Source organism: Cavia porcellus, unplaced genomic scaffold (assembly GCF_034190915.1).
Source record: "Cavia porcellus strain 051 isolate PalLab524CR breed Dunkin Hartley unplaced genomic scaffold, mCavPor4.1 scaffold_10, whole genome shotgun sequence".
Classification (NCBI taxonomy): Eukaryota; Metazoa; Chordata; class Mammalia; order Rodentia; family Caviidae; genus Cavia; species Cavia porcellus.
This window is the reverse complement of record NW_026947493.1, coordinates 68,051,436-68,067,151: the sequence shown is the minus strand read 5'-3', so window position 1 is coordinate 68,067,151 and position 15,716 is coordinate 68,051,436. Positions and strand designations below refer to the sequence as shown.

At 40.3% G+C, this 15,716-nt stretch overlaps 1 protein-coding gene across 6 annotated transcripts in view; it reads right to left on the bottom strand.

The window, feature by feature from the left end:
* Positions 1-15,716, bottom strand: part of Esrp1 (epithelial splicing regulatory protein 1) — a 56,339-nt gene that overhangs the window by 17,572 nt on the left and 23,051 nt on the right. For 4 of the 6 annotated variants that reach the window (XM_003479937.4, XM_013144047.3, XM_013144048.3 and 1 more), the window contains exons 10-13: positions 12,850-13,151; positions 10,173-10,391; positions 7,831-8,029; positions 4,058-4,226 (exon numbers count right to left, since the gene is read on the bottom strand). In XM_003479937.4, coding sequence (XP_003479985.1) covers positions 4,058-4,226; positions 7,831-8,029; positions 10,173-10,391; positions 12,850-13,151 — 889 coding nt within the window. The remainder of the gene's footprint in view (positions 1-4,057; positions 4,227-7,830; positions 8,030-10,172; positions 10,392-12,849; positions 13,152-15,716) is intronic. The other 2 variants (XM_005008234.4, XM_003479938.4) reach the window with 1 other exon arrangement.

Genomic DNA, 15,716 nt, shown 5'->3' with positions numbered 1-15,716 from the left:
ACCAAAAAAACAGAACAGCAACAACAACAAAAGTAGTTAAGCTAACTAGAAAGCTGCTGGGTGCAGTGGCACACCCCAATAATCGCAGCACTTGGAAGATGGAGGCAGGAGGATTGCCTTGAATTCAAGGTCAGCCTCAACTAGGTAGCAAGATCCTGACTCAAAAACAAAAAAAAGCAGTTTAAAATAACTTTTTTGCAACCTGCAAAGTGCACCACCATTTGAATGCCGTAAAGAATTGCTTTGAAGTGAACACACATGCATTAATGTGAACACTGCAGTGCATTACTGATGTCAAACAGATATTAAAAGAAAGAATTGCTTTGAAGTTTGGGGCCAGCATGGGCTACCAAATGAGTTTAAGACCACCCTGAACACAGTGAACGTAACTCTGCCTGAAAAAGACAAAAAAACAAAAAAGTAAAGATTGACAATTTAAAAATAAAATTTTAATGTAAGGACTGGGTAGAGAACATGTTAGCACATACTAGGCCCTAGGTTCAATTCCTAGTGCCCAAATAAATAAATTATAAAAAATATAATAAAATTAAAATTCAATTTAAAAAAACAGGCAGGCAGGGTGGTGCTCAAACATAATTGTAGCATTTGGGAAACTGAGGCAGGAAGATCATTTTAACTTTGAGACCAGTCTGAGCTACAAAGTGAGCTCAAGGATAGCCTAAAAACTGCATAATGAAACTGTCTCAAAGCAAAACAAACAAACAAATAAAAATGAGGGGGGTTTAGCTCAGCAGCACAAGTGCCTGCCAGGCAAGCATGAGATCATGGGTTCAATCCCTGATATCCCGCTAAAAAAATTAAAGTTAAAAAAAGTTCGAAAAGGGGCTGGGAATTTAGCTCAGCAGCATAAGCGCCTGCTTTGCAAGCAGGCAGTCGCGAGTTCGATTCCTGGAATTGATAAAAATGAAAAAAGACCAAAAAAAAAAAAAAAAAAGTTCGAAAGCTTCTCAAAGCCTCTCAAAATTGTTCCTTCTTTAACCTACAGTTTGTCACATCAATCTTCTCTATTAGAGAACAGACAAAATACACTTAAACATTTACCTACTAACTTGAGTTCAAGTCCAGCCTGGGTAACTTAGCAAGACCCCTTTTCAAACAAAACAAAGACCTAATGCAGAAATATTAGTTTAAGCAGGCATGGTGGCTCATGCCTATAACCCCAGCACTCTGACTGGCTGAGGAAAGGGAATCTTGAATTTGAGCTTAGGCTGCACAATCTGGTGGGTTTTTTTTACAGGACCTTGCATCAGAATAAAAACTATAGAAAGGGGTAGGTAGGGGCTGGGGATTTAGCTCAGCGGCATAAGTACCTGCCTTGCAAACAGGTGGTCGTGAGATTGATCCCCGGTACTGATAAAAAGAAAAAAAAGAAAAAAAGAAAGGGGTACTTAAAGAAACTGTGGACATGTATCTCATTCGAAAGGCCCTGGGTTGAATCCCTAGTATTCTCCCAGTTCAAAGTAGCGTCAGTATAAATACAATGCACGTGATGTTCAGTTGGAAATCTTTTACTTCTGTGAAATCACTCCACAGAAACTGAATCAAGTATTTATAGCAATATGAGCTTTGCTTAACAGACAAAAGTTAAAAGTTGAAATGTAGCCAGACATGGTAGTACATACCTGTAATTCCAGCAGTTGGGGAGGCTGAGGCAGGAGCCTCACAAATTTGAGCCCAGTCTAGGCAATGTAGTAAGACTTTGTCTCAACGTACATTTTGAAAAACCTGGGGATGTAGTTCTGAACAAAGGTTGAATTCCCAGTTCCACCCCACACACACACAAAAAAAATGGTGGGTTTAAATGTCAGTAATAAATAAGTCATTAAATTAGGATATATTTTTACTTTGGGGACATTAGAAAAAAATGACAAGAATGAAATAAATTACACCTTTACTCTCTATAAATTTAAAAGAAGTGGACAGTCCTTATTCAGAGCTCACACACATAGCCAATTAGTGGCAATGGACCTTTCTGTCCAGGATAGGAGACACATAAACAGGACTCTCACTCAGTCTATGTCTCTACTTACTAATGGACACATTATAATCTTTTAGACTACAGAGGAAAAAAATTAACCTATAGATCAGAGCCCAAAATGCAAAAGCAGTTAAACTACACGTTAGCTCTCTGCTTTGGGGCTGCAACTGAAGGCTCCAGGTCTCATGTCTAAGAGGTCCCCTCAAATCCCAGGACTCAGGGAGTCAGGCAGGGACAGAATCAAAGCCTCTGCACGTACGGCCGTGGGAGCAACAGTGCATTCTGCTGTAGGCTGACAAAGACCTTCCTTATAATCTGAGTCCACAGCCAGGGACGATCTCTTGGTCTGCAGAAGGCAACAGATTAGGAGCAAGCAGATGCCTGGCTCAATGGTCAACTAGATCGTGTGTTTTCTTTTTTTTTGTCTTTTTCGTTTTTATCAGTACCAGGGATCGAACTCACGACTGCCTGCTTGCAAGGCAGGCGCTTATGCCACTGAGCTAAATCCCCAGCCCCTAGGTCGTGTGTTTTCAAGTCTGTACACAACAGCCGCTGACAGCTGTCGTGCTTTCTTTCTATACTTTCCTGGTGAAATAAAGAAGTTTCAGTAGTACTGACAGTAAAAAATTCCTAATAAACATTTAGTCTAAATAGGCAAAAAAAAAAAAAAAAAACCCAGCCAGACACGGTAGTGCAGGCCAGTAATTCCAGCACACAAGAGGCCGAGGCAAGAGGAATCCCCCTGAGTTTGAGGACAGCCTAGGCTAAATAATCAAGTTCAAGGCTAGCCTGTACCACATAGCAAGACCCTGTCTCAGGCGCTGGGCGTTTAGCTCAGTGGCATAAGCACCTGCCTTGAAAGCAGGCAGTTGTGAGTTTGATCCCCGGTACCGATAAAAAGGAAAAAGACAAAAAAAAGACCCTATCTCAAAAAAAGTCAAAATCAAACAAACTATAAACAAACAAATGCCAAGGATGGGTATTGGTATAAATGGGTTTTTGTGGCTGTCATTGCATTGTTTTTAAAATTCTGAGTAACTCTACTTATGTTAAAGTGAAATTCTGCTGCTACAGTAATAAAATAAACTGGCTCCTGGCTAAACAAAGACAGTTAAAGAAATTTAAAGAGAAAAAGAAATAGGTCATTCCTTGTATATCCAATTTAATCACAAGCAATCAGCCCTGAAGGAAACGCCTAAAATTTGGCTAATCCCATCACTTTATAAGATCCCAAAATGTTAAGTGATTTGCCCCAGTTAGAAGAAATAAAACACAGTTCCCAGACTGGCTATATTCTCTCCATTACACTGAGCTACTGCCCAGATAACTGAATGTAACTAAAAAGAACCCAAGACTTAAGTAATTTTGGATTCATTTACAGTAAAGATTTTAGAGCAAAACAATGTAAACCCTGAGAAAATTAAACAACAGTTTTTGTATGTGCCTTTTTTTTTTTTTTGGCAGTATGCAGTGAGGATTGAACCCAGGGGCTCACACATGATAGGCAAACACTCTACTCTGAGCTGTGTCCCCAGTTTATCCCTATCTGCCCTTAGGAAATGATATCTTATGGTTTCCTAGGTTGGCCTCAAACTTGCAGTCCTCTTGCCTCCAGCCTCCTTTGCAGCTGTTATTACAGATGTGCCACTACATCCAACTTAAGCAACAGTTTTTATGCATTGTGAGGTCACACCAGTTTGTGCAACTTAAAAATACAATTGTCCCCATTACGGGTTTTCCTGTTTTGTGATACATTTCCCTGATCTTGCCACTCTAACATAAGCATTACAGTGCTACTCACTTGGGGACCTATAATAGGAGGAATAAAAAGGGAAGTCATAGACATAGGTAACTAGAAATTTATCCTGCCCATATTTGGTTAAAAAACAAACTTTGTTCAATTTTTCTCTAACTTCTGGGTCAGAGATGAGAGCAGAAGCCGCGGCCTGCCACGCTAACCTTCAGCAAGGCAGACAATCTCCTTTTGTGAGCAGGAGCACCAGCTCTGAAAGGAGTGCTTTGTGTTGGTCCCTCGCTTCCACTTCCTTTGAGCCTTACCTGGGATAGTAGGCTGTGTAGTTCATGAAGAGCTGAGTGCCCGCCGGGTAGTACGCCGTGGAGGGTGGCAGGGCTCGTGGATTCAAAAGCACAGAGGGCTGATACATGGCAGCTTCTGTAGGAATGACTGCTGCAGGAGCTGGGAATGTGTAGGAGGGAGGAGACAGGCCTAAACGAGCAAAGAGAGCATCTTTGAGATACGTTGGCAACAGCTGACACACGTGCTCAATTAAAAGCAGCAACATCTCTGCCACATCTATACATTAAAGAAAAGGACTATCACATTTCTTCATACCATTCTGAGCAATTTTCTTTTGATTAAGCAGATGTTAACTACCCTGTAGTACAGCATGACATGGAAAAGGTTATGGTAAAACATGCTTCGCCAGGTATTAGACCAAAGCACACCTTGTACCTAAGTGGACAGGTACAGGGAACGGCTAAGCTCTCCTTATCCTCACCTAAAGGCCATCCAGAAGATGGGGTTTCAAGCTAATCTCTATCTTCAGGCCTGGAAAAAAAACCAATTTGGAAATAGCCCTAAAGAAATAAATGCAGAGACAGGCGTGGTGGCTCATGCCTGTAATCCCAGCACTCAGGAGGCTGAGGTGGGAGGATCGTTGTGAGTTCAAGACCAGCCTGGGCTACAAAGTGAGCTCAAGGCCAGCCTGACTGCATAGCGAGACCCTTGGCCATAAAGAGCCCATAAACACACCAATAATACAAATGCAAGTGCCTAGCTATTAGAAAAAAGTATATAATCTGTGCTTAAATTCTGCTTTCAAAACTATCAAGCAATTCATTATAGGGCAGGATCTTCTACATGTTATGTAATTTATATTGAACTGTATAATGCGTAAATTTACAAGACAAACATATACAGTAGGTCTTTTTTTGTGGTTGTTGTTGGTACTAGAGATTGAACTCAAGGCCCCAGGCGTGCCAGGCAAGCACCTTAGGCCACTGAATTAAATATCCAGTCCCTTTTTTTGGTCTTTTTGAGACTGGGTCTCGCTATGCAATTCAGGCTGGCCTTGAGCTCACTTTGTAGCCTAGGCTGGTCTCGAACTTGCAGCAATACCGTGCCTCCGCCTCCCGAGTGCTGAGATTACAGGCATGAGCCACCATGCCTGGTTATATATAGTAGGTCTTTATTTTGCTTGAAAACAAAGAAAATTAAAAATTTTTGTCAACCAAAGAGAATAGTTTGTTAAGATTTGGCATGCCCTAATGGTACAGGCAGCTATTTCAAAAATAGTAAGGTATATCATGATAGCCATTGTTGATTGACTATAATCTTATTTTGGAGGCTTATTGCTTCAACTGTTTTGTATGATTTTATTATGTCAGATGGTATGGGCAGCTATTTTTAAAATAACAAGAGGCATTATGGTGGCCATTAGTGATATTCTATTATCTGGCTTTAAAGTTCTGTATCACTTAATGTTTTGTGTTTATATTTTCTTTTTAAGTAAATTAAAAAATAAGTTGCTCCTTGAAAGGAAGATTAATCAAACAGCCAAATGAATTAAAAATAAAAGATTTGGGCATTCCTCAAATGAAACCTTTTCTTTCTTTTTTTGAGAGAGGATCTCATTATGCAGTTCAGGCTAAACTTGAGCCCACTTTTAGCCCAGGCTGATCTCAAACTCGCAATGATCCTCCCGCCTCAGTCTCCTTAGCGCTGGGATTACAGGCTACATTGATTGCTACATTCTGACAGTCCTCAAACAAAACCCGGTGTGTACAGATGTAGAGCACATAAATGAAGTTGATCTTAAGATACTTTTTTGGTAAATGAATTAAAGTGACAAATTTTAAAATATCAAAGAGATGTTAGAGGATGTTTTGGGGAGGCAGGTTCATTGTAGACTGTTAACATTTTGAGATTAAATTTTAAAATATGGTTTCTTGATTGAAGCTTTCTGGTAGTTATAGGTTGGCAGAAATAACTATTCAGTACAGCAGGCATATTAGCATGTATAAACAATTTATGGTATTTAAAAAGTAAACTCTCCTGCTTTTAAAGTCAGATGGCCAAATTTTTGTTAAACAGTTTGTCTTTGATTTTTGGGAAGTCCTAAAGATAATCTAAGAGATACAAATATCTTCTTATGTCAAACATACATTTAAAATTTTTAGAACTTGTGAGGAGAAAAGGTAGGAAATGACGGCAGCCCATTATATCCAGTTTTCCACTGGGAAAAGAGAGAAGTAAAAGGCCATCAGAGCAGAGGGATTTGGGCCACACATGTCAAGGAAAGTGCTTTATCTCATGGTGCTTGATAAACTGTCCTTAAGGACACATACCATAAAAACTTCTGACACTCTCAGGGGTTTTAAGAAAAAAGTCATACAAGCCTTGATTTTAAGATATTTTCTTAAACTTAATAATAAATTTTCAAATCTTTGCACTCATTAACAACTCTTAGATATTCACCAACAGCAAGCAGCAGGTAAATCGAATATGAGCATTTAGGAATTCCAAGGGAAAAAAAGGATTAAGCCCCACCAAAAGTTCTACAAATATGCTTTATCAAACAGGTTTATTGGTATAGTTTTCTTTACCACCAAGTAAAACTAAACTCCTAATAGTGCCCACTTAATTGAAATCAAGCACATAAATGCAGTTTACTTTCTCAGTTATCTTTGAGCTGTATTTTAAGTACCAAGCTCTTCAAACATACCCAACATGCCTAAGGAGGTATGTGTAACTTAAAGATGAAAACTGCATAGAAAATCTTCCGTTTCAATATCAAGTTGCAATGTTCCATAGTCTCTAACTACAACTTGGTCTCTGGGCTTATTCCTCTCCAACAGGATTACAGATGGCTTGCACCCAGTTGCCGATGAGCAAGAGCATGGCTTTGTAATTAAGCACTGATCCTGCGATCCAATGGAAATTTTGACTAATTCATTCATGCGTTATATATACATACATACATACACACATACATACATATGTATGATGCATATATATATATTTTTTTAATTTTTTTTTTTTAACTAACTTGCTTAATCCAGATTCCCTGGGCAGCAGCAGTAGGAATACTGTCCAGGTTATCATTTACAAAATACAGTTCATGCTCAAAAAAGTGAAAGATTGGGCTGGGGATTTAGCTCAGTGGCTTAAGTGCCTGCCTGGCAAGCATGAGGTTGTGAGTTTGATCCCAAGTACCAAAAAAAAGAAAAGTGAAAGATGAAAAATGGGCATCAACTCATCCTGCTTTAAACTTATAATGTGTTTTAAAAAAAAAAAAAAAAGCTGGGCGTGGTGGCACACGCTTGTAATCTCAGTACTCAAGAGGCTGAGGCAGGAGGATCATAGCAAATTCAAGACCAGCCTGGGCTCCAAAGCAAGCTCAAGGCCAGCCTGAATTGCATAGTGAAACCCTGTGTCAAAAAAATAAAGAAAAAGGATCATCTCTACTTATATTTGACCTTTAAATTCATATTGAAAATAGCTACATAGCCAGGTTGTCTCTCAGAGTCAGTGCTTATATCGGGAGCACACTAAGCTTCAGAAATCAACTGCTTACCACTGGAAAAGCAAGAATGTAATCTAAAAGGAGTATGTGCAGCATCTCTAATTATGGGTGTCCACAACCAAGGTCTTAAATGATTACCAGATACTACCGATTTCAGGTGGGAAAGCCCTTATATAACCACCTTGCCTGCCTCCAAAGAACCAAGGGCACAGAAAGTTACAAAAGCAGCTGAAGCACCTACCAGCACACAGCGTAGAACAGAGCCAAGACCCAAGAAAAACTTACATGGTAACTTACATGGCGGCGGGGACAAGCCATTTCGATTTAAAGTGCCCCCCATTAACACAAAGTTCATCTCCTCAGCTGAACACTGAAAGACTTCCACATATCTGTCCTTCATGGTTTTTTTATGACACTTCTGCGCGGCCATAAATGCTCTGTCTGCAGACTTCATCTGGATAAAGGCATCTCCGGATGGGCGGCCCTGATGTGTGGGGGGAGAATGAAAAAAAAAAGAGACCGTCTCCCTCAACAAGGAAAGAGCCAGTGGCTTACAGAACATGCAAAGTGACAATCACCCATTGAGAGTCAGGTTAGCCACACAGTCTGGGTGATTGGACTCGAATCGCATCACCTCATCACCAGAATGGCCCACAAAACCTTGAAGAGACAGTTTTGAGAGCTCATACCTGAAAGTGATCCTTTTTTGGTTTGTTAAATTAGTATCAGATTTACAGGTTTTGAAAGAGTCTCCTTGTGACTGCAGCTTTCAAAATATGGGATTGTATATTGAAATACTTTTCCCTCCTGAAAAATCCGATTAAATGTCATTGGATTGAGAAAAGCTAGTAACAGAACCAGTATTAGAGCTCACAGATCCTCCTACAGGAAAGCCTTGTGGCTCCCAGTGCCTGTCTGTCACAGCCCTGCCACAGACTTCCCTTCTCTCGATCCCTGAGGCCTGCGGGAATGCTGCTGGCCAGGATGAAGTGCCTGCTTCGAGGGACAGCAACACTGCCACTGGCCAGGGGCGCTGCCCACCCGCTGCCTCCACCTACCCCCCATCAACTTGCTCTGCCCCAAAGGGGATCCAGAGGCACTACTAATAATTGCTAGAATTTCTTATCTAAAGCCAAGCCTGTAGATTTCTGTTTCACAGATGCAAGAACACCTTGGTTTTGTGTATTTAGCATAAACATGAGAGAAAAAGACAACTAGTTAAGAGGCCTATTTCCTGACTTTACAGTTTTTTTCTACCAGTCTCTTAGGGAATATTTGGTCCAAATTATTACCATGCAAGTTACCATAAGAGTTACCAGACCAAGGAAGTCAGCAACAACCCCATCCAAGAGGAAAATCTAACACCTTCCAGACCACCAAGAGCTTGGAGCAGCATAATTCTCCCATGCCATCACCCAGGACCAAAGAGGCAACCCTGTCTACTGCTGTTAACTAAACAGTAAAGGCTCCAGAGTTATTAGATATGGTGACTCAAAAAGGAGTAATTCAGGGCCGGGGATTTAGCTCAGCGGCATAAGCGCCTGCCTGGCAAGTGCAAAGTCGTGAGTTCAATCCCCGGCACCAAAAAAAAGCATAATTCAGCTGGACATCAGGGCACTGATCTATAATCCCAGCGCTCTGGGAGGCCAAGGCAGAAAGACAGAAAATTTTGAGCTCAGCCTGTGAAACTTGGTGACTTAGGAAGAGACAAGTCTCAAGATCAAAAAAAAGGTGGGGAGGATGGGGCTGGGATATAGCAAGGTACATAGGCTGCGAACTCAATCTCCAGCACAAGAATAAAATAATAAAAAGGTAAACTCCTACCAGTGAAGCATGAGACACAGGGCAATCAGATTATAAGGTCCAGGATATGGCTTAACATTAACTTAAGAGAAGGAGTATTGTGTGCTGGCACTGAATTTCTGATTCTTTATACTTAGTGCTTGCAGGGGGCAAGATTAGAGTCATGAACATGATCAAATCTCCAAGTGAAAAGCAGAAATAGGAAATTAGTAGTGAGGAAAGAAATTAGTATTTCTAATATTAGCCTACACTCATCCCATCAGTGCCGAGAATGATTGGCAAAACTTAACACAACTTCCCTTTTAATAGAGTGCCAAAGTTTTAAGTTGAACTTCTTACCTTATGAGATTACAGACTTCTGTCCTGCTTAACAAAAAACACTGGTAAATTGTCTGGCAACTAATATGACACTGTATTTAACCAGGAAGCAGGTTGACAGTGGCACACCCAAAGAACACAATTAGATTTCAGTACAGGCTCCTTAGCAGTTCATTGCTTAGTACACGAAGCATCAGAGTCACAGAGTGCAGTAGCCATGACAGGAAAATGTTGTATAAACTGATGACTTACTTGGCTCTGACTTGATGTTACCAAGAATGGGATGAATTTTAATGTAAGGAACACATGAAAACTGAATTTCAATTATCATAATAATGGCGGCATTCTTTGTGGGGTACAACCAAAATGCTTCTTAGATTTACAGTTAAATCTTTTCTTAAGCACTTAATATAAAACCAAAGACTATTTGCACCCTTTAGTAAAAGAGGGCCTTTAATCCCTGGAAAAAGTAGACGAACGTGTTTTCTAATAAGCGACTTTCTTACCTGGTGATTAAGTACCATGTGAACCCCGTGCGTACGAATATCTGTGGAGAACTCCCCCAGGAAGTCCAGGATGTCCTCTATAGTGGCTGCATAGGGAAGCCCCCGAAGGCGGATACAGTCTCTGACATTTGTAGGAGGGACAAACTGCTGAGGTAGTACTGGAATAATGGGAGGGGTTGGGAGCGGGATGAGTGGGGCCGAGGAGAACCGGTTCAGCACCTGCACTCAGAGCAAAACGGAAGTGATTTAGAAACGATACTCCAGATTATCTGCAGACCAGCACCGAAATTCCCAGGGAGCCTGTCCCGAAATGCATAATCTAGCTGGGTGTGGTGCTGCGCATCTGACATCTCATCACTTGGGAGGCTAAAGCAGGACTGCTGTGAGTGTGAGGGCAGCCTGGACTACACAGTGAGTTCAAGTCCAACCCAAACAAAGCAAGACCTAGTCTAACAACAGAAACAGGCCACACGTGGTGGTGCATGCCTAAAATCCCAGCACTCAGGAAGTTGAGGCAGGAGGGTCCCTGAATTAGAGGCCAGCCTGGGCTACACAGTGAATTCAGGGACAGCCTGTACTATATAGCGAGACGCCGTCTCAAAAAGCCTAAAACAAGGGGTCGGGAAAATAGCTCAATGTGACAAGCACCTGGGTGCCTGGCAAGTGCGAGATTGTGAGTTCAAACTGCAGTAGCATGGAGAAAAAAAAAAAAAATGAAGACAAATAAAATGGAAAAAGCCTAAAACAAACAAACAAACAAACCAGAAACGCAGAATCCCGGGAATGGGGTAAGGGACAGTGGGACAGTGTGCTTAGATGAGCAAGGCCCTGTGTGCACACTCAGGACACAATAGAAGAGAAGAGAAGTGAAGCACAAAGAAGGAAGCAGTGCAGTTTCAGGTCAATTCCAGACCTCAGAAAGGTGAATTTGCATTTTAACAAGATCCTTGGGTGATTTATTAAACGTATGAAAGTCTGAGAGGCACTGATGTATGCAATTCAGGTAAGAAAGTATGATTCTAACTCCTGCCAAATATAGAAGTCATATACCACACACAATGCCCTTATGAAAGCTGTGTTTACCTGGGCAAATACAGTACTACCTCCTCTGAAACAAAAGGCCTTACAGTATTTTTTTTTATTAGGGATTCAACCTGAGCTAACCTACTCGCATTTTTTATTTTGACACAGTCTCAGTAAGCTGCCCAAATAGGACTTAAACTTATGGACTCTTCTGCCTCAGCCTCTCAAGGACTACCCTAAACACTTGCAAAAACAAAACAGAGCCATGAAATCGGGCCTCTTCTGCTACCCCTTGGAAAAGATAACGAAGGTATCTATCAAATGGCTGAGGCAGGACACTAAAGAGTTTGAGGCCAGCCAGGGCCCCTATCTCAAATTCAAAAGCTAACAGTCTGTACAACCTCAGCTACACAGGAAATGGGAAACCACCTTCAAAGAAATGTTTAGCTGAGAACTGCAGATATAGCTCAGTGGCACAGCACCTGTCTCACAAGTGCAAGGTTGTGAGTTTGATTCCCAGTATCGAAAGAAAGACAGACAGACAGATAAATAGATTCAGCTCGCCAGTAAAATAGATTCAGCTCGCCAGTAAAAAAGAAGTGAATGGCTTGGACCTATAGATGGCTTCATGCGTGGGTCTTAGTAGGGGAACTACCTCACTTAGTGCTTCACAAACAAATTCTGAAGGCTACTAAAGACAACAGGAAATAAAATTCATAGAGGCTTCTTGAAAATATATTTGGCACAGGGCTGGGGATTTAGCTCAGCGGCATAAGTGCCTGCTTTGTAAGCAGGCAATCTTGAGTTCGATGCCCGGTACCAAGTAAAAGGAAAAAGACAAAAAAAAAAAAAAAAACAATCAAAAATGAATGAATATTTTACAAAGCATTTGGAGTTCATTTTGGTTTGGTTTTCTTTCTGGTACTGAGATCTGAACCCATGGCCCTTCATAGTGAGGTTCATTTCCAGCCCTTTATTTTTTATTTTGAAACAGGGTCTTGTTAAAACACTTAAATTTTCCAGGCTGGGATTGAATTTATAGTCCTCCTGCTTGAGCCTCCTACACTGCTGGGATTATAGGCTCGCACTATCATGTCCAGTTTACAAACTTGTTTATATAGAAATTTCTAACAGTAAAGTAAGAAATAGTTCCACAAACAGAATAGAGAAATTTCTAAATAAAAACATGCACCTCAATGAGATATATTAACTTAAAGATGAAAATTGTTAAACATGGACAAGCTGTCAAAACACATAGTTTTAAAACAGCATTTAAAAAAATATTTCATAGGGGCTGGGGATTTAGCTCAGCGGCATAAAGCACCTGCCTTACAAGCAGTGAGTTCGTTCGCCAGTACCAATTAAAAAAAATTTTTTTTTTCATGTATTTATGCATTCTGTATTCTCTAAGATTAAGACACTAGGAATAATATAAGGTTGTTTTCAGGGATTAAACAAATAGAAAATAAGGCAAAATTCCCAGAATCCCTTACTAACCAACCTGCTCACCAGGCGTGTGATCTCAGCACTTAGGAGGCTGAGACAGAAGCATTGATAAAAGTCTGTGGCCAGCCTGGGTTACACAGCAAGCTCAAGGCCAGCCGCATAGTGACTCCCTGTCTTAAAGAAAAAGAAAAAAAGGAAAGAAACCCACCTGCTGAACCTCCGCTGCCGTGCTCCTGAACAGCTCGATGTATCTTTTACCCAACAAGTCCTTGTGTTTCCTCAGTGCATTCTGCGCATACTCCTCACAAGCGAAGAGGACAAACGCGTCCCCTGTTGGCCTGCCATCCGGGTAGGTGACAAACAGGATGCCTTCCTTCCCCCCAGTGATGGGGCAGTGCTGTCCAAAAAAGGCCACCACTTCTTCAGCCGTGGCCGTGAAAGGGAGCCCGCGCATGCGCACGATAACTTGATTCTCCTTGGAGAGAAACTGGGCTACTTCGTTAGATGTTCCTGGGAAAGCCCAACATTAGAAAGCATGGAGAGAAACAGGTGAGACACCGACTTGAGCGAATTCAAAATGCTTTGAATTTTATGAAATCCTGCCAATGGCTAGACTTCAAAATCAAGGTCCACCTTCCCACTGAATTCATACTAACAATATCCTGGCAATAAAAATTCCCTTCTTCTAAATTAGAAATGTTCACCTAGCATTTCCATAAACACCCATCTCCATGTAGCTGGTCAGATCATTAAATGATAGGCCAACCATTTTCTCTCACTGGGGGGCCACTGTCTCAGTCCTCATGCTAGTTAAAGACATCAGTGCTAGCTAAAGGTGTCAACTCTATGGCAGGTGCTCGCCTACTAAAGGAGGCCAGGTCTGATTTCCAGGACTGTGACCAGAATAACAACAAACAGCACAGGCCCTGCAGGCAGACCATCTGGATCTGATGTTAGCCATTCTATTTACTAGGGAACCTTAGCAAGCTTAACTGCTTGTGCCTTAGTTCCCACATCTGTAAAACTGCCTGCTTCATAAATTATGAGAATTATTCGGGGCCTGATCATGCATACTTATAATTGTAATTTGCATGCCTGTAATCCTACTACCCAGAGGTTGAGGCAGGAGGATTGCCACAAGTTCAAGGCCAGCCTAGGCTATATGAGTTCAAGGCCAGTTTGAACTGCATAGTAAGATCCAGTCTCAAAAAAAACTGAAAATAAAAATAAAAAAATAATAAAGCACAACTATGAGAATTAAGTACGTTGATGTTGATAAAGCACTTTGGGTTTATTGTTGTAATTGATTTTTATTGGCAATTTTAAAACCAGCCATAGGCATGAGTACCTGTAATCCCACCTACTTGAGAGGTAGAGGCTAGAAGTTCCCAAATGTTATGCCAGTTAGGCAACTCAGTGAGATGCAAAACGGCTGGGGTCATAGCTCCATGACAGAGCACTTGCTGAGCATGTGTAAAGCAGTCACTTCAATCTCCAGGACACAAAAACTAAACTCTCAAACACAAGGCAGTAAAAAAAAAGTGTAATCAATATAATTGCACACGTCTCCATTGTATCAACATTCTGCCCTAACCAAAGCATTCTGTACAGCATGCCATGTAACAAGTACTGAAACACATGTCTATCAAACTAATACAGTAGGACATTTTTCTTAATAGGAAAAAAATTTTTTTTAAAAATTTTGACATACGGGCCTCATTATGTAGTTCAGGTTGGCCTTTAACTATGTAGTCTAGGTTGACCTCAAACTTGTTGCAATCCTCCTGCCTCAGTGTCCAGAGTGCTGGAATTACAAGCATGTGCTACCATGCCACATTCTTTATAGGAAATTCTTATCAAACTATTTATATGCAATGAAATCCAAGGCAACAACAATAATACTGGTTAACTTTGCTATCCCCAACTTGTAATACATCCACCATGCAACCCCAGTATTCAGGTAAGAATATAGTAACTCCAAATGTATTTTATCCCTCGTCAATCAAACATCGCTTTGGAATTTTGGTAACCTTATTAAAACCCTGAATTTTTAAGCCTTAGGGCATTCCTAAAGAACTAGTGCCAAAATACAAATATACTATTTAGTTATGCTAAGAGAATGTAATCAGTGTTCTACAACTGCATTATGGAGGAAAACATATCTCTGTACAAAACAAATGTTCTGTATTTAAGTGAAAGTTGCCCAATAGAACTTGTTACTAAGTGTCAAATTTTTCTTTTCTTTTCTTTTTTTTTTTTTTGTTTTGGTACCAGGGATCCAACTTATGACTTTGTGCTTGTCAGGCAGATGCTTATGCCAAGCTAAAGCCCTGGCTCAAAAATTTCTTTAAAAAATCCACTTCTTAGATTCTGCTATCCTATTTTAAGATTTATCCTAATGAATAGCACATCTAGAGATACAAAAATACTTATTGCAACACGCTTAAAGTGAATGTTGGAAATATGCTCTATATGTAAATAAGAATGTTTAAAAACATTGTGGTACACACACTAAGTACACATGAACATTTAAGAAAATTGAGGGGCTGGGGATTTAGCTCAGCGGCATAAGCTCTTGCCTTGCAAGCAGGCAGTCATGAGTTCAATCCCCAGTACCGATAAAAAAGAAAAAGACAAAAAAAAAAAAAAAAAAAAGAAGAAGAAAATTGAGTACCACTGGAAAATGTTTATAATATATCCAAGAAAGAAAGTTATAAAACAACCTGAAAAGAACATAGAAATTTAAGTAGATGTATAAATAGGAGAAAAATTATACAAATCAGTTACTATGTTTTGTGTGTTATTTATAAGTTTGAAAGTCATTCCTTTAAAAAAAAGTTAGGACTTAAAAATTATGTAAAACTAGTAAGTTTCTTGCCACTGATATGAGTAATTTAAAGAAAAATTAGAAGCAGACATTTGAGAGTCCTATGTAACACAGTTGTGTCTGCTTGAGAAGTTTTTAGATACGTTTCTTTCAAAAATTACCCTTTCCCTTAATATGTGACCTTACATGATTTACACTTTTTTTTAAAACATAAATTTATATTCTTACAGTTCCAAAGTGTCTTAGTT